The following is a 23,655-nucleotide window of genomic DNA, read 5'->3' as shown; positions in this document are numbered from 1 at the left end:
TTTTTGTATTCTCTAGATGTAGTGAGCCTGTACAAGTCCATCATACTTACGAGTGGTATGGGAGCAGTCAGTAAGGTATTGGTAACTTGTGGTATATATTCAAAGGAACAATGTGATTTTCTGTTGCAACTATTGGGTATTGTGTTAAAGGGACAGTCAACACCAGAATGTTGTTTGTTTAAAAAGATAGATATTCCCTTTATTACCTATTCCCCAGTTTTGCATAACCAACACTGTTATATTATTATACTTTTTACCTCTGTGATTATCTTGTATCTAAGCCTCTTCTGACAGCCCCTTGATCACATGACATTTTATTTATTTATTATCTATTAACTTACATTTTTTGACAATTAGTGCAGTGTCTGCCACAAGCCACAGGTGGGATCACAATGTTATCTATATGGTTTACATGAACTAGCTCTCCCCTGTTGTGAAAAGCAAATAAAAAATGATGTGATACGAGGCGGCCTTCAAGGGCTTAGAAATGATCATATGAGCCTTCCTAGGTTTAGCTTTCAACTAAGAATACCAAGAGAACAAAGCAAAATTGGTGATAAAAGTAAATTGGAAAGTTGTTTAAAATTACATGCCCTATTTGAAACATGAAAGTTTTGGACTTGACTGTCCCTTTAAGATGCAACTATTTTCTCTTCCAGCATCAATTCTTTATTCAGAAACAAGGTACGGCGACGGGTTCCAACTTTAGCCCCAAATTATGTCAATATTTTTTGAATGTGTTGAAGAATAAAATGTTTATGAAAATAAAAAGTTTCATCACTATGGGCCCCATGGTGGCGCTATATTGATATTTTTGGTATGGCGACGTTGGAACCTTTTTAGCCTTTGTAGAGGATCTGAATCATTGTTCTAAATATATTCAGTTTAAATTATCCTGGAGTGAATCTAGTTTGGAATTTTTGGATACTAGAGTGTAAATAGAATGCGGTTTGTAGATGGATATCTATAAGAAATATATAGACCAGAATAATCTTAAGATATGATAGTGTGCCCCTCCCCCCATCTCTTTTAAAATCCCTACCTTATAAGTTAATTACTCAGGGTTAAAAGGATAGTGACCGATACAGAAAGATCATCTACTAGATTGAAGGGAATGAGCCAGCTGTTTAAAAATTGAGGATACCCTGACAGCATAGTACAAGAGAGTTTGGATATGGTATGTTGGATGTCTAGATGTGATTTACTTAAAGGGACAGTCAACAACAGAATTTTTGTTGTTTTAAAAGATAGATAATCCCTTAATTACCCATTCCCCAGTTTTGCATAACCAACACAGTCATAATAATACGTTTTACCTCTGTGATTATCTCTATTTCATTTCTTTTAACTGACTTGCATTTTAGCCAATCAGTGCTCACTCCATGGTAAATTCATGTGCATGAGCTCAATGTTTGCTATGAAACACATGAACTAATGCCCTCTAGTGATGAAAATGGTCAAAATGATTCTAGATTAGAGGCCTTCAAAGTCTAAGAAATTAGCATATGAATATTTTGCTTTCATGAAAAGACACGCCTTGCATGTGTGTGTCCCTGTGGTGGAATAAAATACACATGTTCAAGATGTCTGCCCAAGTAGACATAGATTCAGGAATGAGTCGGCATTTAAAGAAATATAAAACCCAAATGTTTTCTTTCATGATTCAGATAGTTTCTTAAAATTGCATGCTCTTTCTAATTTACTCCTTTAATAAATTTTGATTAGAAAGCTGCTTAAAATTGCATTTTCTATCTGAATCATGAAATAATAAAATTGGGTTTCATATCCCTTTAATACAAGGATGCTATTGATAGACATGTAATTGGTTAAACCATCAACTGAAGAAAAATGTGGCCACGGGAGCCATTCAGAGGGGTTTTATACGGTAATTTTGGGGGGGTTAACATTTTAGTGTAATTGAGATGCAGCAATTATAACTACACGCTATGATCTCATTAAAAACAATATCTATGTTTACTGTCCCTTTAAATGTAAGAATGTTATGGAGGATTATCTTCCTAAAAAAAAAAAAAAAATGGTACAAATGAAATGTGACCAGAAAAAAAAAAAAAACGTAAAAAAATAAGTCTGTATTTGCTTGTTTTGTATATGGGGATTTGTTAAGAAAAAAAAAAAAAAGGAGTTTATCATTCAGTATTAACTCTAAGAAAAACATCTGAAAAAATAAAATAGTCAATTAAAGGGACACTATCTGAATCACAAAAGAAAAAAATTGGGTTCAGAGCATGCAATTAAGCAACTTTCTAATTTTCTCCCATTATCAATTTTTCTTTGTTCTCTTGCTATCTTTATTTTCATCCAAGTAATTTTTTTGGTTCAGCACTTGTTTATTGGTCGGTTAAATCAATCCACCAATCAGCAAGAACAACCCAGATTGTTCACCAGCCAGCATCTAAACTTACATTCTTGCTTTTCAATTAAAGATATCAAGAGAATGAAGAAAATTTGATAATCGGAGTAAATTAGAAAGTTGCTTAAAATTGCATGCTCTATCTGAATCATGAAAAAAAAAATTGAGTTCAGTGTCCCTTTAAGACTATGGATCATCAATAGCTTAGCCTTAGTGTATTCAAAATATTTTTTTTACATTTAACAGGAACAGACATTTTACTTAGAGACATGAAACACAAAAATTTCTGATGTAGACAAATTGAAATCCCGTGATTGTGCATGGGATCGCAAGATTTCAGTTATGGGATTGGGTCAGGGGTTGTCCCTATGATGCTAGGCATGCCCTCCAGACCCCGATCACATCCAGGAAGCGCCGTTGGTTTCAGGACAGCCAAACGGCTAGGATGTTCTATTCCGTCCTAACAGCGCTAAAGCCCTGCACGGTTAGGACAGAATAGTACGCCATAACAACATTAAAAGGTTAAATGAGTTTTGCTTTTATGTTGATAAAGTGTGTGTTTTTAAGGTAAAGATTGCATAATCATTTTATTTAAAGATAATGCTAGAGTTGAGCACTGGTTCTATATCGCTCCTAAATCTCTCTCTTATTTTCAGCATTTGCTCCATTTATATAATCAGCCACTTAATGTGCTTACACTCCTGAATCGCATACATTTGGCATTTTGTGATACTCTCTCCTTACAAAAGTATACACGCATGGATCAGTAGTATTCCAAGGTCTTAAAGTGAATGTAAATTTTGATGCTAAAGTGCTTGGTTTTTAAAAATTCGATTAAAAACAGGGGCACTTTAATTCATCAAACTTTTACATTTCACTTGTGTTGTGAAAAAAAACAAAAAAAAAAACGTACCTTTTAAACTTGACAGCAGCTCCAGCTTCCTCCGGTCGTCACAAGCCATTTCTGACTTCAGAAATGATGGATAGGTCATCTTTGGGTATTTATAGTGAAAGACAGCACCTGGGGCACAGGAGAGGATCAGCCAAATCCTAATTCAACATCCAAATAAATAATTTCCAGCCTCCAGTAAAAAGGTTAAAAGACCTTTATTTTCTCTTTGCAGGGTCCATCATACAAACAACAACGTTTCAAACCACACACTGGTTCTTAATCAGGTCTCATGACATGATTAAGAACCAGTGTGTGGTTTGAAACGTTGTTGTTTGTATGATGGACCCTGCAAAGAGAAAATAAAGGTCTTTTAACCTTTTTACTGGAGGCTGGAAATTATATTCCTCATTTTAGACCCAGGAAGAAGCTTTGCGACGGGTGGAGGAAGCTGGAGCTGCTGTGAAGATTAAAAAGGTAAGTATTATTTTTTCACAGCACGAGTGAAATGTATATTTTGATGAATTAAAGTGCCCCTGTTTTTAATCAAATTTTTAAAAACCAGGCACTTAAGCATCAAAATTTACATTCACCTTGATTTTCCCCATAAATAGCAAAAAGTCACAACAGTATATTGTTGGTCCGCAGCTGACTTTAACTATGTGTTTATTGCATCTGCTAACGTTAAGTACATAATTAAAATAAATTATAACTGTATACAACACAAAGCATTTTCTTTTAACTCCAGTTTCTCTAAGCACCGACATATATAGCTAGACACCTGTATACAGCACTTTGTGTATATGATTTTAATTTAAAAACATTTGTATTCATCATAATCAGTTTAATACATTTTTAGGTTACAAGCTACAAATCTATTTGCTTGTTAATTATAAATGAAATTCACCAAACGGCTCCTTATTAAACCAACTGTTATATTCAATCTGTATGAGAATATGATATAAACATTCTGAAATGAGCTAAAGTTTATCCCATACTAGCATGATAGAAGGAATATTAGAAGCCACTTAAAAGTGCACAAATATGTTGAAGCCAAAGTAACAAAAAAAGTATTTTATTATTTAGGACCAGATATGGATACACCTAAGCAGTGAAAAACATTTACAAAAATATTTTGCTGCCTATGAGCAACATTCTTTAAAGGAAATTATTCTTCAGTTCTTCACTACTGAAGGAGGTTTTAGGCCACCGGCTGGGCTTTATGTGCCAGTCTGTGATTACTGCTTACAACTTCAATCCTGTCTTACAACTGTGATGAGCTCATCCCATGAGGTATCCACTGTAAGGAAAAATAAGGAAACAAAATTAGCTTCACAACAAGATTGTTTATGGTAGAACGCAGAGCAGTAATATTCCGTACGTCTTCTATCAACAGTCAATAAATAGCAGAACAGTTTTAAAATAAAAACCTCTTGCTTTTATGTAAAAAAGTGTCCTGTGCTACACAGAGAAATCTACATTTTTAAAGGGACATGAAACCCAATTTTATTTCTTCATGGTCCAGTTTCCACCAATTTACTTCATTCTCTTGGTATCCTTTGTTGAAAAGAACACAATTGGGCTCAGGAGCACGCACGTTTTTGGAGCACTATATGATAAAAGTATTTTTGCAAAGCTGCTAGCAATGTTATATATTGGCAATGGCAATAAATTGCAGCAGTTTGCCGACATGTAGTTCTCCAGACACGTGCACATTACCTACTAAGGTATCCTTTTCACAAAGAATACCATGAGAACAAAGTCAATTTGATAATAGAAGTAATTTGGAAAAGTTTTATTTTATTGTATGCCCTGAGACACAAAAGAAAAATGTTATAACAACAAAAAATGTACAGTGCTATGATAAATGGGGCTTAAGTATGAACAAATACACAGCTAGGACCTCATTGAAATTCAGCTGTTACTTCTAGTCTCTAACCTTTTTGTTGTTATTCTACAAAGGTCTCTATTATTATTTTATTATTATTATTATCGGTTATTTGTAGAGCGCCAACAGATTCCGCAGCGCTCTCTATACACAATGCCTTTTCTGAATCATCCCTAATTTGACTTTATTATCTAATTTGATAGAAGTTTTTTCAACTCGTAGTTTATCATTTTAAGATACAAATGACTTACGGCAGCTTCATCCTCATAAACACTCTGGCCATGAAGAAGCTCAAGAGGACACAGACAAAACCGATGAAAAGCAACAGGAACCTATTTAATTTTGGGATGTTTGGCGCATTTGATCGATCTAAGATAATGAATCCAAGACCACCCATAGTAAACAGGAAGCTGGAAGCCAAACCTTCCATAATATATTGTCCATTTACTCTGGAAAATAAAACAAACAAGCAAATATTTTAGTGAATGAATCACAAATAAATGTATTAATTACATAGCATGTATACTAATCACAAATAGCTCCCGTTGCATATATAATTTAGCAATGTAAAATATGGTTGTTTCCTACATAGTACATATGACATTGAGACATCTACAGAGAGACCCCTGTCCTTCAGGGAATGGAAAGACCTGACCACTCGCAAAAACAAAATATGTAACATTTTCACCACTCCTGGAGCATTGCAATAAAAAGCAAATTTAGAAACAAAGTAAATAAGCCAGAATGCATCTAACGCATTTCGTCTGTTTACCCGATTTTCAGTCTTTTACTAAACTGCACTGCAGAGAGAAGTAAAGTGGAACTCAAAGTCCCCCTTAAGAGATAGTAGAATGTAGAGTCACATGTCTTATATCATCCAGTAGTAAAGTGGCATTGGTTTTATAAGTTTAATTTACATGAGAAGAACTAGCATATAGAACTAAGGTAACAGCAGAAATGCGTTAGTTGCGTTCTGGCTTATTTAAAATGTATTTAACGTGACCAATAAGCATTCGCTTTTTAATGCAATGCATTTAATGCAATCCTAGGGTGCCGAAATTTTGTTTACATATTTGGATAATATCTGAATTTCAGTGCACACTGTTCTGAACCATCTATTTAAAGCTAAAGATTAGCCCTCAAGGACGTTACAGTCGGATAAGGACACCTAATGTGAAATCCCCTGGAGTACATTTATTGTTATAGGAGTTTCTACATGCAGTTAGAAGTCAAGGTGTGAGTAGAGCAGCAAACCCTCCATCTGCATCCCCCCCTTTGTGCTGCTATGATTTTTGGTGCCTGGGTAGAAGTTGGAACACAAGAGTTGGTGGTTAGAGGAAGATCTGCGGCTTGCAGTTGAGAGACAGTGCGGTCCTTGATAATTTAGGATTTATTGTGATTGCTCTGCAGCACAGTAGTTGTATAATTGAGATGGTGGAGTAGATATATCTACATAATACATTGCTTCGGCATTGTGGTTGGATGGACAGTAAATCAAAACGGAAACATAGTGGATTATAAACTAAGTGTCCTTTCTTTACAAGTATTTCTGTATTTATGTAAGCTGTATTTAAGTACTAACTTTATCATGAGGTTTGATATAGCTACTTATACTGACTCACTACATAAAAACAGCCATATAAGTATAACCATCCTTCCATCTCCTCTTCCTCCTATGATTGTGTCCATCAAAGTGGACAGAAAAGTAGGGAGGAGCCCACTGACTTATCTAGGGAAAAGACCTAATATAGAGAAATTACTGTATTTTTAGTGTTAATTTGTTGTTGTCTTTGCTCTCCCTGGATAATATGCATCAACCAGATGAGAACAAAGTGGTACCAAACAAGAAATGAGTGTTTTATAACCAGGCCACCTTATGCAAACCTGTTACTTAGTTCAGTGTGTGCTGCATGGGTTTAAGGGGCAGTAAAGTCACAATTAAATGATTCAGATAGAGCATGCAGTTTTAAACAATTTTCCAGTTTACTTCTGTTATCAATTTTGCTTTGTTTTCTTAATATCTCTTCTTTAGAGTAAATGTAGGTAGGCTGATATGAGTTTAGGAGTGTGCGTGTCTCTACAGCAGCAGTGTTTGTAACTATGTATAACATCGCTGTAAACTATTTTGCAAACACTGCTGCCAGATGGCTAAAGACACGGGCACGCTCCTGAGCTCACCTACGATTACTCAAGCAAAATTGACAATTGAAGTAAAATTGGAAAGTTATTTAAAATGCTGTGCTCTATCCAATCCATTTAAGTTTAATTTTGATTTTACCGTCCCTTTAACAAAACCACTCTAGTCTGATCTAGGTTTAGAAAATGACAAAAGAATCCCCTTTTAGTACAACTCTCAGTTATATACTTCTAATGGCTGAAACAAATCTGAATCATTGGAATTGGAAATCCTCTTTGAAAACCCAAAATTTAATAAAAATCTATATAAAAATGCAATACTGTTATTTATAAGTTGTCTTTTCAGGTTTAGACTAAGGCAACATTTATAAACTGAATATTTATTATATAGTCACAGTGCATTAACATTACAAAAAGAATTAAACAGAATTACACATTGCAATACTGCGTGAATATAAAAGGACACAAATATCAATAGTCCTTTAGTTGCAACACTAAAATCCTTTTCTGCACCAAGGGAGATTGATAAAAGAAGGAAATTATGACCATGCAATTTTCCATTGCCTCCCAAGTGAACAAACAATGTTTTAAATTGCATCAAATATTAAATACATCCTTGGCTTAAGTCAATTTTTAAACCTGACCCATCAGCAGAGAGGTGAAATTTAGCCAGAACTTTTACAACATGCAATAAAGGGCTTGGATGAAAATATAAAGTACATTGTAACTTGATATAGGTACCTCTAATTCCAAGCAATAATGCCAGGCATATAGCGGAATCGAGATGTTTGTTTTTATACCAGATATAGCGGATTAGTAACCATGGTAATAAAACTGCTCTCACCTTAAGTTATTCTGAAAATCTGGCCTGTTAGGGAACCCTAAAGACAGTTTTAAAAAACCCTGGCCTAGAGTTATGACTGATTGAAAAGTCACTTTAACCCAATATAAAAACCTGCCCTCTGGTTAAACGGAAAATTGAACCAGATCCTATTTTAGCCTTAACTGTGAAACCCAATACAACTATTAACATAAATTGCCCAAGATATATTAGAGGAAACAAGTTAGACTGTATTCCCATAGTTGCGACGAAGCATCAACTCTAAGAGAGGCATGACAGACAAGGACTGGGAATTGACACTGCAAACTATAAGACACATCAAACTTTGTCCACAATCAGACTGAAAATCTTGCATTTGACTGTCATTCTGTTGGAGAAATGCTTAACTCTGCTTAAGTAGTCCACCTCAAAGTACAAAATTCCTGGCAGATGAATTGCTGTGAGATTCTGCACATGCTTTCGAGCACAGGAGCAGATGGAATGGACTCCTTATTCCTCCAAGTAAATGAAGATAAGAACTTGTCCTGCTGTCCATTAATATCTTAATGAATTTGCACTGAGAGATTGGTTGGAAGTAAGGCCTAATAAAATAGCCTGGACTTCTAAAATAGTTGAGAGAAGAGGGGAGCTGCTAGAGTCCACCTGCCACTAACAAAGTACCCCTGGCAAAGAGCACCTCATACGGACTTGCATGAGTTTGTCTGAACATGAATCTAAGTGGAAAGAAAATTCACTGAATTGTGTGACTTGTCAGATCACAGAGGGCACAGATAAGCCCAGGGCTACAAGACACAATAAGCAGAGATGAAAACATTTAGTAAGCTAAAAAGATATATTTGAATTCTATAACAAGCCTATACAAGAAAGCAACATACAAGTGATGTTAATGTATCTGGGCATCAGGTAACCTAGGTGCAGCGTCCAGCACCCAAACAGGGTGGAAACTAGTAATTGCCTGGAAACTGAAACACTGGAAGCCAGACAATACAAACCGAGCTATGTTTGAATAAAATGGAAGAAGCTGACAGCTTGGTGCCTTGCAGGGTTAAGCAGAATTGACAACATTCTGTGATCCAGAAGCAGCACTCTGCAGGGTTAAAAGGTCATGACCTGGTGACATCAGAAGTGGCATCACTCCAACATTGCAGTTTCAACTGGCATAGACCAAAAACTGGTTGCAAGGAACACAGAAGAAAATCCAGAAGCCTTTGTAGACCAAGAATACCATCTTGATGTCTGATTATACAAGCCAGAAGTCACTACAGCGAAGGCAGGTAGGAGAGGTTCTCAGTGGTCTCCACAAACAGATGAAAAGAACAAAAAGAAGATAGAGGGTATGGAATGAGGGATAGACTTAATAGGGTAGGTTTGGATAAAGGTCAAGTCTGTCTCCTCCCAGAAGGGGAGAGATCTCTCTCGTATTAGCCAGAAAAAGCAAAGATACAGAATTTTATATAACTAATGCCATATGATGGTTCTTACCTGTAGGCAAGAAATGCCACTGGTCTTTGGTGTCCATGCTCATCTGTCATTGACCCAACGCTGGGGGGTTCCACAATCACATCATAAATTATGCCTAATTGGACAAAAAAAAACAAACAGCATCATGTTCAGTTAATCATGAAGAACGTGCCAGGGTAAATGTAATATTGATTTCAGCAACTGATGTGCATAATATGTTGAATATAGTTGTACAATACTAATAATTTCAATTATTCTTCATAATGCATCTGCATAGTCCATGTTCGCCTTACTTTTATAACTGGATATAAACAATGAAGATTACAAAAACTTTCCACAAAAGAAAAAAAACTTCAGGAACAGTGAGAATAGTGTATAAACCCCTACTATAGGGCATAGTAGAGAGGTTGGCTATATTTTGCACATCAAAGTAAGTAGAAACTGTTGACAAATATTAATGATCATTTAAATCAGTATAGCAAAGAAAAATAAATGAAAACCCTCCAACTTTGGATAACATTGTGTCTAGTATTTCTTCTGTTGCCAATGAATTGTTTTTCTTGTAGTTTAAGTTAAGACTTAACATTGGATATTTTTTCCTGCTGCATGATATAGAGGAGGCTATTTGCAGCTTATTCTAAGGTAAGACTTTAAAATGATTAAGGTGTAACTGAAGACTGTCCCTTTAAGGGGTAGATTTATCAAAGGCTAGGTGAACTCTGTATGTGCTTCGCCTGTAACTGCGCCCCAGCTCGCCTCTGTAAAAGCGCACATGTGCGCCTGAATTGATAAAAAAAAATAGACGTAACTTTGTGCAGGCGAGCTGGGGCGTAACAATAATAAATTTTGCCTGTCGGAAAAAGCATTTACTCACTATTTATCACAGTACATCCCTATAAATATTTACGCCGCCATGTCTCGATTATTAAAAAAGCATGTTTCAGGTAACCATTTAGCTTATATTTATATTATATAATGTTTATGTGCTGTTTTTGCCATAACATAATTTATGTAAGAACTTACCTGATAAATTCATTTCTTTCATATTGGCAAGAGTCCATGAGCTAGTGACGTATGGGATATACATTCCGACCAGAACGGGCAAAGTTTCCCAAACCTCAAAATGCCTATAAATACACCCCTCACCACACCCACAATTCAGTTTAACTAATAGCCAAGAAGTGGGGTGATAAGAAAGGAGCGAAAGCATCAAACAAGGAATTGGAATAATTGTGCTTTATACAAAAAAATCATAACCACCACAAAAAGGGTGGGCCTCATGGACTCTTGCCAATATGAAAGAAATGAATTTATCAGGTAAGTTCTTACATAAATTATGTTTTCTTTCATGTAATTGGCAAGAGTCCATGAGCTAGTGACATATAAGATAGCAGATACCCAAGATGTGGAACTTCCACACAAGAGTCACTAGAGAGGGAGGGATAAAATAAAGACAGCCAATTCCGCTGAAAAATTAATCCACAACCCAAATCAAAAAGTTTTAATCTTATAATGAAAAAAACAAATTATAAAGCAGAAGAATCAAACTGAAACAGCTGCCTGAAGTACTTTTCTACCAAAAACTTCTTCAGAAGAAAAAAACATCAAAATGGTAGAATTTAGTAAAAGTATGCAAAGAAGACCAAGTTGCTGCTCTGCAAATCTGATCAACAGAAGCTTCATTCTAAAAAGCCCAGGAAGTAGAAACTGACCTAGTAGAATAAACCATAATCCTTTGAGGCGGGGATTTACCCGACTCCACATAAGCATGATGAATCCAAGATGCCAAAGAAATGGCAGAAGCCTTCTGACCTTTCCTAGAACCAGAAAAGATAACAAAAAGACTAGAAATTTAATTTAGGTTGCATAAAATAATTAGTAAACTAGTAGTGTTTATATCAGATGAGATTGTTGAGTATTAGGATCATGGTTGGAGAATTATAAACATTATAGATCGCAGCCATGCAGAATAAAGCTACACGTGGTTCTTTTATTTTTTAGAAGTTCAAAGTGACACTGTAAAGAAATTCATTTATTTTTATTGACTGTTTTCTTTTTTTCCATTTTTGCTACAGGGCAGGCCTTAGCATAAGTTCTAGCATAACCCTTCAGGCCCTTGATGAAGTCTGGCAGGTTTTCACTTGCTTAGTATTCATGAAGTATCATTTAAAAGTGTATAGAGAAGTTGTAAATTATTCTCTGAGAAATATCAATGTATTTAGTTTGTATTATATATCAACAATGTTTTGTTTGATTTTAAATGACATAGGATGAAAGTGACGTTTTATTTGGACATAATTGTGATTGTATTGCGGTGTGTACTCATCCTGTACTGTTTCTGTTTGCTTCCTAGACTCCCTGTGACTCGAGTGTTTGCTTGCCATGGGTATCCACTGGTTGCCTTGTCTACCCCATGAACAAACCATCAGATTTCCAGTATCTCCCTGCGGAAGAACCGTGGATAAGCACCCCTACTGCAAATGAACTGTTGGAGAACTGTATTATAGCAAAGTGTCAAGGTGCAGCGCTCTCAAATGGACAAAGACTGTTCTTAAAGTGCTCAGAGGCCACCTAGAGACAGTTGTGCTGTTGCTATGTCATGCTTTACTGTGGAGAAAGAACTGTTGGACATCTTGGGGGGTGCTAGCAATGCAGGTGGAGAAATAAACGATGCAGCGTTGTTTGGGGGTAGATGGGGGGCTGGTTGGGTCTCTGTGCCGGTAGACCGGTAGTTTTGGGAGGGCTGGAAGATAGATGGAAGGTATTGGAGGGGCTGTACCTATATGCAGTGACAATTAGCCTATAAAAGTATATCACGACACAGGAATATTTTTCTCTTTAGTATTCTCACAGAGTTCTGTTACCATAATATAAGGCTTTACTAATTTTCTATGCCTGTCTATTTTTATGTTATTCTGTTAGAATAAAAGGATGGTATGTTAGGGGTAATATGAACTTGACGGCAGCCATCTTGTTCCTCGCAGCCATTTTGTGATGATTAACATCCATTTTGTAATGATTAGACTTTATGATAATGGGTTATTACGTAGGGTGAACTATGTGCATGTTATGTTAGTTTCTTTAGCTGTTCGGCCTTGTCAATGTACTTTGGCTATACGCCCAGAAGAAGATAATGTCAATAAGATGGTTCAGAAACCTTGCTGTCTCCGCACATGTTAGCTTATTATGACTATGAGATGATTGTTATGAGCTGCTGAATTCCCAGAATCACACTGTGCTCTACTGTGTAAAACTGTGTAAGATGACGCGGTCCTAACGTGTCATCCCATTAACCCTATATGCTGTTACTGTACACTATAAGAAATGCTTGCACTGTTCAATAAACAGGATTGGCTTTAGATCATATTGCTGCGTGGTCTGAGTCATTCTAAGGGATCCTTATCAGATAATCTACATCTGCCTCAGGTGGTACACTGGGCCCGTGGCTTCGGCCTGACCTGACACTTACCCCCCTGGGAAAACACCTAACACTTTCTTTGGTACAATGAACAGATTTGAGTAAAACCCCAGACCCCGTTCCAGGACTGGAACAATTACCCCAGCCGACTCTAGGTCTGAAACATTTCAGAAACGCCTGAGCCTTTACTGGAATGCGTTAAGAGAAAAAATCTTCTCACAGGTGGTCTTACCTTGAAACCTATTCTGTACCCTTGTGAAACAATGTTCTGAATCCAAAGACTTTGAATCGAATTGATCCAAACATCTTTGAAAAATCATAACCTGCCCCCTACCAGCTTCATGCGGATTTGGGAGCTGGTTTTGACTTTCTAAAAGGCTTGGATTTATTCCAGACTGGAGAAGGTTTCCAAACGGAAACTGTTCCTTTAGGGGAAGGGTCAGGCTTTTGTTCCTTATTCTGACGAAAGGAACGAAAACGATTAGCAGCCCTATATTTACCTTTAGATTTTTTTGTCTTGAGGCAAAAAGGCTCCCTTCCCCCCAGTAACAGTTGAAATTATTGAATCCAACTGAGAACCAAATAATTTATTACCTTGGAAAGAAAGAGAAAGCAACGTTGACTTAGAAGTCATATCTGCATTCCAAGACTTAAGCCATAAAGCTCTTCTAGCTAAAATAGCTAAAGACATATACCTGACATCAATTCTAATGATATTGAAAATGGCATCACAAACAAAGTTATTAGCATGTTGAAGAAGTTTAACAATGCTATAAGCATTATGGTCTGACACTTGTTGTGCTAAAGCCTCCAACCAGAAGGTGGAAGCCGCAGCAACATCAGCCAAAGAAATAGCAGGTCTAAGAAGATTACCTGAACATAAATAAGCCTTCCTTAGAATGGATTCAAGCTTCCTATCTAAAGGATCCTTAAAAGAAGTACTATCTGCCGTAGGAATAGTAGTACGTTAAGCAAGAGTAGAGATAGCCCATCAACTTTGGGGATCTTTTTCCAAAACTCTAATCTATCAGATGACAAAGGTTACAATTTCTTAAACCTTGGAGAAGGAGTAAATGAAGTACCCAGACTATTCCATTCCCTAGAAATTACTTCTGAAATAGCATCAGGAACTGGAAAAACTTCTGGAATAACTACATGAGGTTTAAAAACTGAATTTAAACGCTTATTAGTTTTAATATCAAGAGGACTAGACGCCTCCATATCTAATGCAATCAACACTTCAACAAATATGAAGATTTATCAGTGTCAATATCTGAGGCAGAATCTTCTGAACCAGATAGATCCTCATCAGAAATAGATAAGTCAGAATGATGGCGGTCATTTAAAAATTCATCTGAAATATGAGAAGTTTTAAAAGACCTCTTACGTTTACTAGAAGGAGGAATAACAGACAAATCCTTCCGAATAGAATTAGAAACAAATTCTTTAACAGGAACATCCTGAACATTAGATGTTGAAGGAACAACAGATAATGGATTATTACTAATGGAAATATTATCAGTGTTTGATAGTTTATCATGACAACACAAACTACAGCCGGAGGGACAGTTACCAAAAGTTTACAACAAATGCACTTAGCTTTGGTAGAACCGACATCAGGCAGCGTCTTTCCAGAAGTAGATTCTGATCCAGGGTCAGGTAGTGACATCTTGCAATATGTAATAGAAAAAACAACATATAAAGCAAAATTATCAAATTCCTTAAATGGCAGTTTCAGGAATGGGAAAAAAAGCAAAACAAAACAAGCCTCTAGAAACCAGAAGCAACTAAAAACTGAGACTGAAATAATGTGAAAAAAACTGGAGCCAAGTATGACGCCCACATTTTTTGGCGCCAAGAATGACGCCCATATTTTTTGGCGCCAAAAACGTCCGCAACACACATACATCAAAAATGACGCAACCATGTGAAAACTTCCGGCGTCAACTACGACGCCGGAAAATGACAAAATTTTTGCGCCAAAAAAAGTCTTGCACCAAGAATGACGCAATAAATTTTCTGCACCCGCGAGCCTAACAACCCGCAATTTAGAAAAAAAGTCAATTGAAAATTGTTACGGTAAGAAAAAATAAAATTCATAAGCATTTTCCCAAAAAAATGAAACTGTCAGTCTGAAAAAAGGATACTGATTATCCTGAATCATGGCAAATATAAGTTTAAACACATATATTTAGAACTTTACATATAAAGTGCCCAACCATAGCTTAGAGTGTCATGAATAGAAATAAGACTTACTTACCCTAAGACACTCATCTACATATAGTAGATAGCCAAACCAGTACTGAAACGAGTATCAGTAGAGGTAATGGTATATAAGAGTATATCGTCGATCTGAAAAGGGAGGTAGGAGAAGAAATCTCTACGACCGATAACAGAGAACCTATGAAATAGATCCCCTAGAGAAAGACCATGGTATTCAAATAGGCAATACTCTCTTCACATCCCTCTGACATTCACTGCACTCTGAGAGGAAAATCGGGCTTCAGCCTGCTGCGAAGCGCATATCAACGTAGAATCTAGCACAAACTTACTTCACCACCTCCATGGGAGGCAAAGTTTGTAAAACTGAATTGTGGGTGTGGTGAGAGGTGTATTTATAGGCATTTTAAGGTTTGGGAAACTTTGCCCCTCCTGGTAGGAATGTATATCCCATACGTCACTAGCTCATGGACTCTTGCCAATTACATGAAAGAATATATATATATATATATATATATATATATATATATATATATATTCCAGAACATACACCTGGAGGAGAGTCCTTGGAAAAAGCAGGCAGCACAGGAATTTTAGATAAAAAGCCTTTAAATGCATCCAAGCAAAAACAAGAGGGCCTTAACCCTTAACGTTTCGGTTCTCTCTAGAACCTCTCTCAAATGGAGCCCAAAGCGACTTTTTCCCAAGGACTCTCCATATACTCCCCGCCAGGTGTATGTTCTGGATTATATTTGTATTTTACATGTTTGAAGTGCACCAGGTGGATGATATGCTGGTGCGTGCCGCTTCCCCATATCTCTCTCTAAAAACTGTTGGTAACCGTATTCGCCTGTGGAAGCACAAATTTCTGGCAATAACTATCTCTTCTTGGCGCTAAGCCTTTGAAAAATTAGTTAAAAAAGAAGAAAGTACTGCATCACAAGAAGTAAAAACATGTATTATAATGGTGTTCGCCACAGTTTGTATGGCGAAATATATAACACGCAATTGCTGTTAAATTACTCCTATTACTAATGTATATTGTTGCACTCTAAGTTTCTTTCAGATTTGCACAATTATAGGCGCAGAGTGCTTTGATGAATATGACGATCAGTTCGTATGCGCAATTTTGGACGGAATTAAAGGAGAATGGGTTTGATAAATTTACCCCTAAGTATTTTTTATTTGCTGCAAAGTAATATAAATATCTCCAGTTAATCAAAACACTGCAATTGAGTTGGTGCTTTAGTGTAACTTCCTAATTTCTGCCTCTGGGGTGGGGATAAGCAGTAACCTCTCTTGCTGCACACTGAGTAGTTTATCTTAATTTATATTAGAGATTAGGGTAATGTAGAAAAATATACATAATGCACAAATCCTCAAAGTTCCAGTGTGACAAGAACAGAGTATATTTGCTGCAGAGAGAGCTGTGCATAAACGTGCAGTGGACACAAGCTGTAGTCTCCCTATTCCTTGTTTAGTGGTGGGGCATAGAGTGGAAGAATTTTGTTGTCTAAATACACTGTAGTTAGGCTCCAGTGGCAGGAATGCTAGAGATGAGCGGTTTATTTTGAGGCTCTGTATGTCACTGGTCCTGTGTGCGTATAATAGCATATAATATAATATTGGACCCTCCCTTCCTCCTGCAGGCGTTCTAAACGGCAAGACCGCGCTATTGAAAAAGTCACCCCCATAGAAAGACCAGAGACGTACAGGGTATGTCGCTGGTTGTTAAGGAGTAAACAAAAAAAACAAAAAAAACCCTGAAATGCTGAAAGCTACAGGAAAGTCTTCCTAAGCACAGCAGGTAATCAAGTGCAGTTCTAGAAAAGTCTTGTAGGGGGGAGTTTTCACAAAGCACCAACATATTTCATATTTAATGGTAAATGTCCCAAGATTACAGATTAATATAATATTTACAAGAGGGCTCCGTCAGTAAATGAACATCTGGCATATACCACCTTTATGCAAGTTGATCTGGTGGGACTGTGAGTTTACCTAATAACAAATTGGGAACATTTTAAACAGAATGCAAGGAGGAAGATTCAGAACAGAAATGTTAGGACAGATTGTATGCATTTCTAAACAGGCATATTTGTTAGAAAACGTTTAAAACTCAGAAAGCTTGAGGCAAGGGATTGCACAGTCAGTGCAGTGCAAGAAAATTCCATTTAACAAGGGTGTGATGAATAAATGAGGAATAAAGAAAAAAGGTTTGGCACAGAGCAAACGGAGGAGAATAAATATATAAAAGGCGCAGTGCTAAATGCTTTGTTTGTTAGGGTCAAAGATTTTAATTTTATTATTGAAGCTACAGGAACTCAGTGGAGGGATTGACAAAAAGATTTAGTCGGATATTACCAGGTTAGAATCTCGTTTGTGTCTTAAGTAAGGACACAGTGAATTTTGGAGATATTTTGTCAGCCTGGTATACCACAGGTGGCAATAACTAAATGGTAAGAGGAACAGTTTTAAGCACTTGGTTTTACAAGGCACTGTTAAAATATCTGCATCTTATTGAACCTAAATCCTGGTATTCAAATAACCTATTAAATCTATTAGCATTTATTTAAAGTGAAAGTCGGCCCTAGCGTTTGTGAAACGCTAGGATTGACTATTGAAACAAATAAAGGGGACTTTCATTCATGAAGTATAACATTCCACAAACGCTAGGGTTGACTTTCACTTTAATTTAGATGTCTGAACATACATATCTTTGCTCATAAATTACATCTGTTTTCTATTAACGTCACATTGTGAGTTTATTGCTACAAATACATCCTCAAAAGATACCAAACAAAATTAAAAGTTACAGTAACTAGTCAAGATTCCTAACCATTGGTTCTGCGTTTGACTTGTTTCCACTGGATCTTGCATTCTTGTTCTACAAAGAGATACATTATGCTTATTTTCCCTAAACTTAAGGGAATATAAGGGAAGCTTTAAAAGGGACAGTATACTCCAGAATTGTTATTGTTTAAAAAGTTAGATAATCCCTTTATTACTCATTCCCCAGTTTTGCATAAGCACTACTGTTCAATTAATACACCTTTTACCTCTGTAATTACCTTGTAGCTAAACCTCTGCAGACAGTCCCCTTATTTCAGCTCTTTTGACAGACTTGCATTTTAGCCAATCAGTGCTGATTCATAAATAACTCCTCGGGGGTGAGCGCAATGTTATGTATATGGTATACATGAACTAGCACTGTCTAGCTATGAAAAACTGTCAAAATGTACTGATATAAGAGGAGGCCTGGTTAAAAAAAAATGACACTTTATTTAACATATATACAAATGGACACAACGATAGGAAGATGCTATAATGGATATCAGAGTTGAGAATATTCACTTTCAAACTCTTAAATCAATTCATCCAAAAATAAAGCATCTCACTGGTTAAACTATAAAGGGCCAATGGATCCAGAGGAAGTGTGATTGGCTAATGAAATGGGGTAAAGCTAGTATCAGGGTACCTTACAGTATCAAACCCCACACATAATCTTATTCACACAGATTGCAAACAAACTTGGTGCTCAAGGGCGCCCTCCTGCCTGCGTACTGCTTTGATTGAACAAAGTCAGCCGATTTCTAGCTTAATCCCTATATATAAATTCATGCATTCACTGTACAAACATCAGTACACACTCATAAAAGTCAGATGGCGACACTTATATATGGCTCTTGTATAGATCAAAAGTCTCATATGCAAAAGATCTAAATGTATGTTTCGTGAGCGTATTCTAGTGTCTTGCCAAGTTTCACTATAGAGGTGAGAGATAATCAAATAATCACCATGCCCACCGTGGTCCCATTGGATAGTGTGTGGTCCTACAAACACGTAGCACTCCTATTAGCGGTCTGTTTGATACCGCTTCTGATATTTTGTATCTATACAGGGAGCGAATAGTCAGGATAATATGCTGGCATTCGATACAGCTTTGATTAACAAAATGCGTACCATATAGCTAACAAGTTGTATTTTACAAATTGATTATCACTTTTGATCTATACAAGAGCCATATATAAGTGTCACCATCTGACTTTTATGAGTGTGTACTGATGTTTGTACAGTGAATGCATGAATTTATATATAGGGATAAAGCTAGAAATCAGCTGACTTTGTTCAATCAAAGCAGTACGCAGGCAGGACGACGCCCTTGAGAGCCTAGTTTGTTTGCAATCTGTGTGAATAAGATTGTTATGTGTGGGGTTTGATACTGTAAGGTGCCCTGATTCTAGCTTTACCTCATTACATTAGCCAATCACACTTCCTCTGGGTCCATTGGTCCTTTATATTTTAACCAGTGACATGCTTTATTTTTGGATGAATTGATTTAAGAGTTTGAAAGTGAATATTCTCAACTCTGATATCCATTATAGCATCTTCCTATCGTTGTGTCCATTTGTATATATGTTAAATAAAGTGCAATTTTTTAACCATTTTCCTTTTGATAATTTAGTGTATAATTCTACACTTGGCTTTAATGTCACAAATCCCCTAATTTTTCCTAATCTTTCTATAAGAGGAGGCCTACAAGGTCTTAAAAATTAGCATATGACCGTACCTAGGTTTGGCTTTCAACAAAGAATACCAAGAAAATTAGAAATTTGTTTAAAATTGCATGCCCTATCTGAATCATGAAAGTTTAATTTTGACTAGCCTGTCCCTTTAAGATGTATATGAAAATCTCCCTAATGGCAAGTATGGAAACTGTGTTTAGTATGAGGTGCAATAAGCAGAGGATGGATATAACTCTCAGATTTGCACTTCATTTGACATTCCTATTGTGAGTAGGAAACAAAATGGCATCCCTCAAAAATACTAGTAATAGTTTAGAGAGGTAGTATAACTAAACTCAACTCTCCAATAGTGTAACAATTATGAGGACAATGTCAAAATATATTTGATCTACAAAGTACAGTGATTTTATAAATGAATTTAGAATCTACAAGCCTGAAAGAAAATTGAGGAGGTAAACACAAAAACTTATTTAGTAGATAAACAAAAGTACCAAAATTGAAAAGCTAGAAGTAAGAGACAAAGAACAACGGCTTCCTGCCTCTGAAATGACCCAGCCTTACATTAGTAAATGCTACACTGACTGTGGGAATGTGCTTATTAGGAGGCAATCACAGCACCTTGCTGTGTATTCTTTGTAACAGATGCATAGTTTAGGGAAGGCGGTTTGTCATTTAAGTACAGATGTAGAGTAGATAAAAATGTAGCTTCCTAGTATCAATGCACCTTGTACTATTCACTAGGGCAGGGGTTTCCAAACTTGGCTCTCCAGAGGTTTTGGAACTACATTTCCAATGATGCTCAGCTAGATAAAATGCTGGCTGAGTATCATGGGAAATGTAGTTCCAAAACCTCTGAAGGACCAAGTTTGTAAACCCCTGCACTAAGGTATAACAATGATAAAATCTACGTTTTGTGCTAAGGTAACATACAGTGTATCACTATTCTGCATTCAGTACTGTTTACATTGCTAGTATAGAGGCAGTGATAGTAGAATATAGTGCTGTTAGCCCAGGATGAGGCTGGAATGCACCTTAGCATATAGTGAAGAGGTTGTCAGATAGTGTGTCTTACTATAGTATGGGATAAGGAGCTTGTAGATGACTTTCTGATACTTTAGCATAAGATTTAGAAAAAGAGATGGTCACCCCAAATGAATGTTTAAAGTGCAAGAAATGCCAAGGATTGCATATCTACTCTTTATAATAATATGTCCTGCAGCAAAACTGTAGCCCCTTTCCTCAAGGTGATACTCTAATGCAAAGATTCACAATGGTGTCCGCAAGCTGCACTAATAAACTGGGATCTAAAGATATGTTTGCTTGAGAGCAGGCGACTCAAATCAAGATTACTGAGCTTCTGAAGGTGCTTTTTCCTGATGGAACATTATTATAATATCCTGATCCATTACTGTGCCCATGACGACAAGGATAAAAGGAATTGTGTACTTCAAAATTGGTTTGCTCTTAATGTGTTTCCAATGACTTGTTATACCAGCAGCAGAGTATAAAATGTATGATAAATTGCTTATTTGTGTTTATTTTTCTAGATGAAATAGCTGGTTTTATTCTTTGAAACCACAACCCATTTCAATAGGCTAAACCTGAAGGAAAATCAGACCTCATTATCTTTTCACTTTCTATACACACACGCTTCCTTATATCTCTCTATAACCCAAAGCCCAATGCTGATAGAGAACAATGGAAAATTAACATTATATTACTTATGTCTCCTACCCCCCCACTGTGGGCTATGTTTACATAGATTTTATATATCCAATACTTAAAGGGACACTGTACCCAAAAAAATGTTTTCGTGATTCAGATAGAGCATGCAAGTTTAAGCAACTTTCTAATTTACTCCTATTATCAATTTTTCTTCATTCTCTTGCTATCTTTATATGAAAAAGAAGGCATCTAAGCTTTTTTTCTTGGTTCAGCACTCTGGACATCAGTTTTTGATTGGTGGATGAATTTATCCACCAATCAGCAAGGACAACCTAGGTTGTTCACCAAAAATGGGCCGGCATCTAAACTTACATTCTTGCATTTCAAATAAAGATACCAAGAGAATAAAGAACATTTGATAATAGGAGTAAATTAGAAAGTTGCATGCTCTATCTGAATCACGAAAGAAAATTTTTGGGTACAGTGTCCCTTTAAGTACAGGTGGAGATACCACAGGCAAAAGCAGCTATTTCAAATTACAAAATAAAGGTAAATAAGTTACTTGTAAGCAATGTAATACACTCCAGGTAAAATGGATAATTGGGAATAAATTAAAAAGAAAAAATGTACAGTACAGTGCACCTTTAAGGACTGGTATAATCTAACATTAAAGGGACAGTCAAGTCAAAATTAAAAACTCAATTCAGATACAGCATATAATTTTAAATAATTTCCAATTTACTTCTATATTTAAATTGTCTTTGTTTTCTCGGTATCCTTTATTGAAGAGTAAATCTAGGCGGGTTTATAGGGTCTCCAGAACTTGTTCGGTGTTATGCACAGTTTATAACATTCCTGCCATAAAGTTCTAAAAACAAGTGCATGCCCCTGAGCTGCTATGAGCAAACTAGCTTTATTCTTCAACAAAGGAAGCCAAAACAACAAAGCAAATTGGAATGCTGTTTAATACTGCATGTTCTTTCAGAACTACTAAAATTAAATTTTTACTTTACAGTCCATTTAATTGTAAAGACCTTTCATTTATATAGTATCATTATCATCAATTAAATATATTAAGGAGATAATAAAACAAATTGAGATTTAATTCTATACCTGTTAATGTGTTACCAGGAAGAGTGAATGTGAGACGCTCTGTGCTCCCTTAATGCAGTGTCAGTGATTTGAAAGCCTACATGCAACTTAGTATTGGGAATAGCACAACAGAAAAGCTGTACCCAGCCTTATTGAATTGTGTCATTTAGTGTTAGAGGACAATGCTCAGCTGCATTATAGGTTGCAGAGAGAATATATATAATTTTTGTAGTTTTACTGTACATGTTAATGTACCAATGCATCCGTAAATCTAGATGTATTCCATAAACTTTCAAGATTGCACTCCTGAAAGCTCAAATATTACAGCATCTTAATTTATTAATCTGCTGGTTAATAGGAATCACAGTACATGGGAAAACAATACAGAGGAGTGTACTGACTGGAGCAGGGTTATATTAGCAGATATCTATCAATTTAGCACAAGATAAATATAATACAACAGATTCTTATTGTATTAAACAGGTAAGGTATAGTACCTCCAGTGATCAGGAAGTAGGAGACCACCACCATAGCATAAACAGTCATAGCTGAGGGCATGTGTAGCCAAGAAGGCTTCTTCAGCTTTAGATTGGGGCATTCCAGAACTGTAAACGGTACACGATATAGGCTCTCCATCCTGCAGTCTCACAGCGTCCTAGATATAAAAAGTGAGCCATGTATCATTATTGAGTATTATGACAGTTTCCCTTATTATAATCAACATGTAAGTGAAGTGCCCGGTGATCCTACATTGACTCAGCAGTCTCTCGCCACATATGAATTTGTCAGTAACCGACTTACTCCTCAGTACACCACCGGTCCAGATCAGGGCACCTACCTCCGGAAGCGCGTTAAGACGGGGCGTTCAGTACTGAGCTAACCGGACCTACACTGTCCTGACGTGGCGCTGCAGCCTGACAGGGGCGGGGAAATAGAGGCTATAGAAGGAGGTGTGGCTGCACAGTAGAGATTGACTGTTGTATCATAAATGGTTCCCCTGTAGAATTCCGGGACTTCGGCTCCTCGGCAATAATCGGAACTCGGGTTTCATTCTGATAGCTGTAAAAACCGAAGCCCGCTGCCCACCGTGTTGTGTTGATATGAGTGAACAATTAGTCTAATATATATAATTATATTATATATATAATAAT

General features: G+C 36.5%; 1 protein-coding gene and 1 long non-coding RNA gene across 4 annotated transcripts in view; one reads left to right on the top strand and one right to left on the bottom strand.

Annotated features, from left to right (window-relative positions):
* LOC128649955 (uncharacterized) overlaps nt 1-12,055 on the top strand; it is a 97,348-nt gene extending 85,293 nt beyond the window's left edge. Inside the window, exon 3 of the long non-coding RNA XR_008400708.1 lies at nt 11,940-12,055. This is a non-coding gene — a long non-coding RNA (uncharacterized LOC128649955). The remainder of the gene's footprint in view (nt 1-11,939) is intronic.
* Nucleotides 4,320-23,441, bottom strand: OSTC (oligosaccharyltransferase complex non-catalytic subunit). Of its 3 annotated transcripts, none has more exons than XM_053703532.1 (5): nt 23,343-23,441; nt 23,002-23,159; nt 9,608-9,701; nt 5,400-5,597; nt 4,320-4,560 (listed from the first exon to the last, which is right to left on the bottom strand). In XM_053703532.1, the coding sequence occupies exons 2-5, from the start codon at nt 23,138-23,140 to the stop codon at nt 4,542-4,544; spliced, it is 450 nt and encodes a 149-aa protein (XP_053559507.1). In that variant the 5' UTR covers nt 23,141-23,159; nt 23,343-23,441; the 3' UTR covers nt 4,320-4,541. The 3 variants fall into 3 exon arrangements, with proteins under 3 accessions (XP_053559507.1, XP_053559506.1, XP_053559505.1); XM_053703531.1 differs by having other exon boundaries at nt 23,306-23,428; XM_053703530.1 differs by having other exon boundaries at nt 23,255-23,410.
* Between the last annotated feature and the right edge of the window lie 214 nt (nt 23,442-23,655).

The sequence above is a fragment of the Bombina bombina genome, chromosome 2 (assembly GCF_027579735.1).
Source record: "Bombina bombina isolate aBomBom1 chromosome 2, aBomBom1.pri, whole genome shotgun sequence".
In the NCBI taxonomy this organism is placed as follows: domain Eukaryota; kingdom Metazoa; phylum Chordata; class Amphibia; order Anura; family Bombinatoridae; genus Bombina; species Bombina bombina.
Note: the sequence above shows the minus strand (reverse complement) of the source record. Positions and strands in the feature narration are given on the sequence as shown.

Bases quoted from the DNA above. Each gene is read 5' to 3' on its own strand.
- OSTC (XM_053703532.1), bottom strand. From the start codon at position 23,140: ATGGAGAGCCTATATCGTGTACCGTTTACAGTTCTGGAATGCCCCAAT. The intron at 9,702-23,001 runs GTACTATACCTT...TTGTCCAATTAG, and splicing joins CTACTTCCTGATCACTGGAG to GCATAATTTATGATGTGATT. The intron at 5,598-9,607 runs GTAAGAACCATC...TTTATTTTCCAG, and splicing joins GTGGCATTTCTTGCCTACAG to AGTAAATGGACAATATATTA.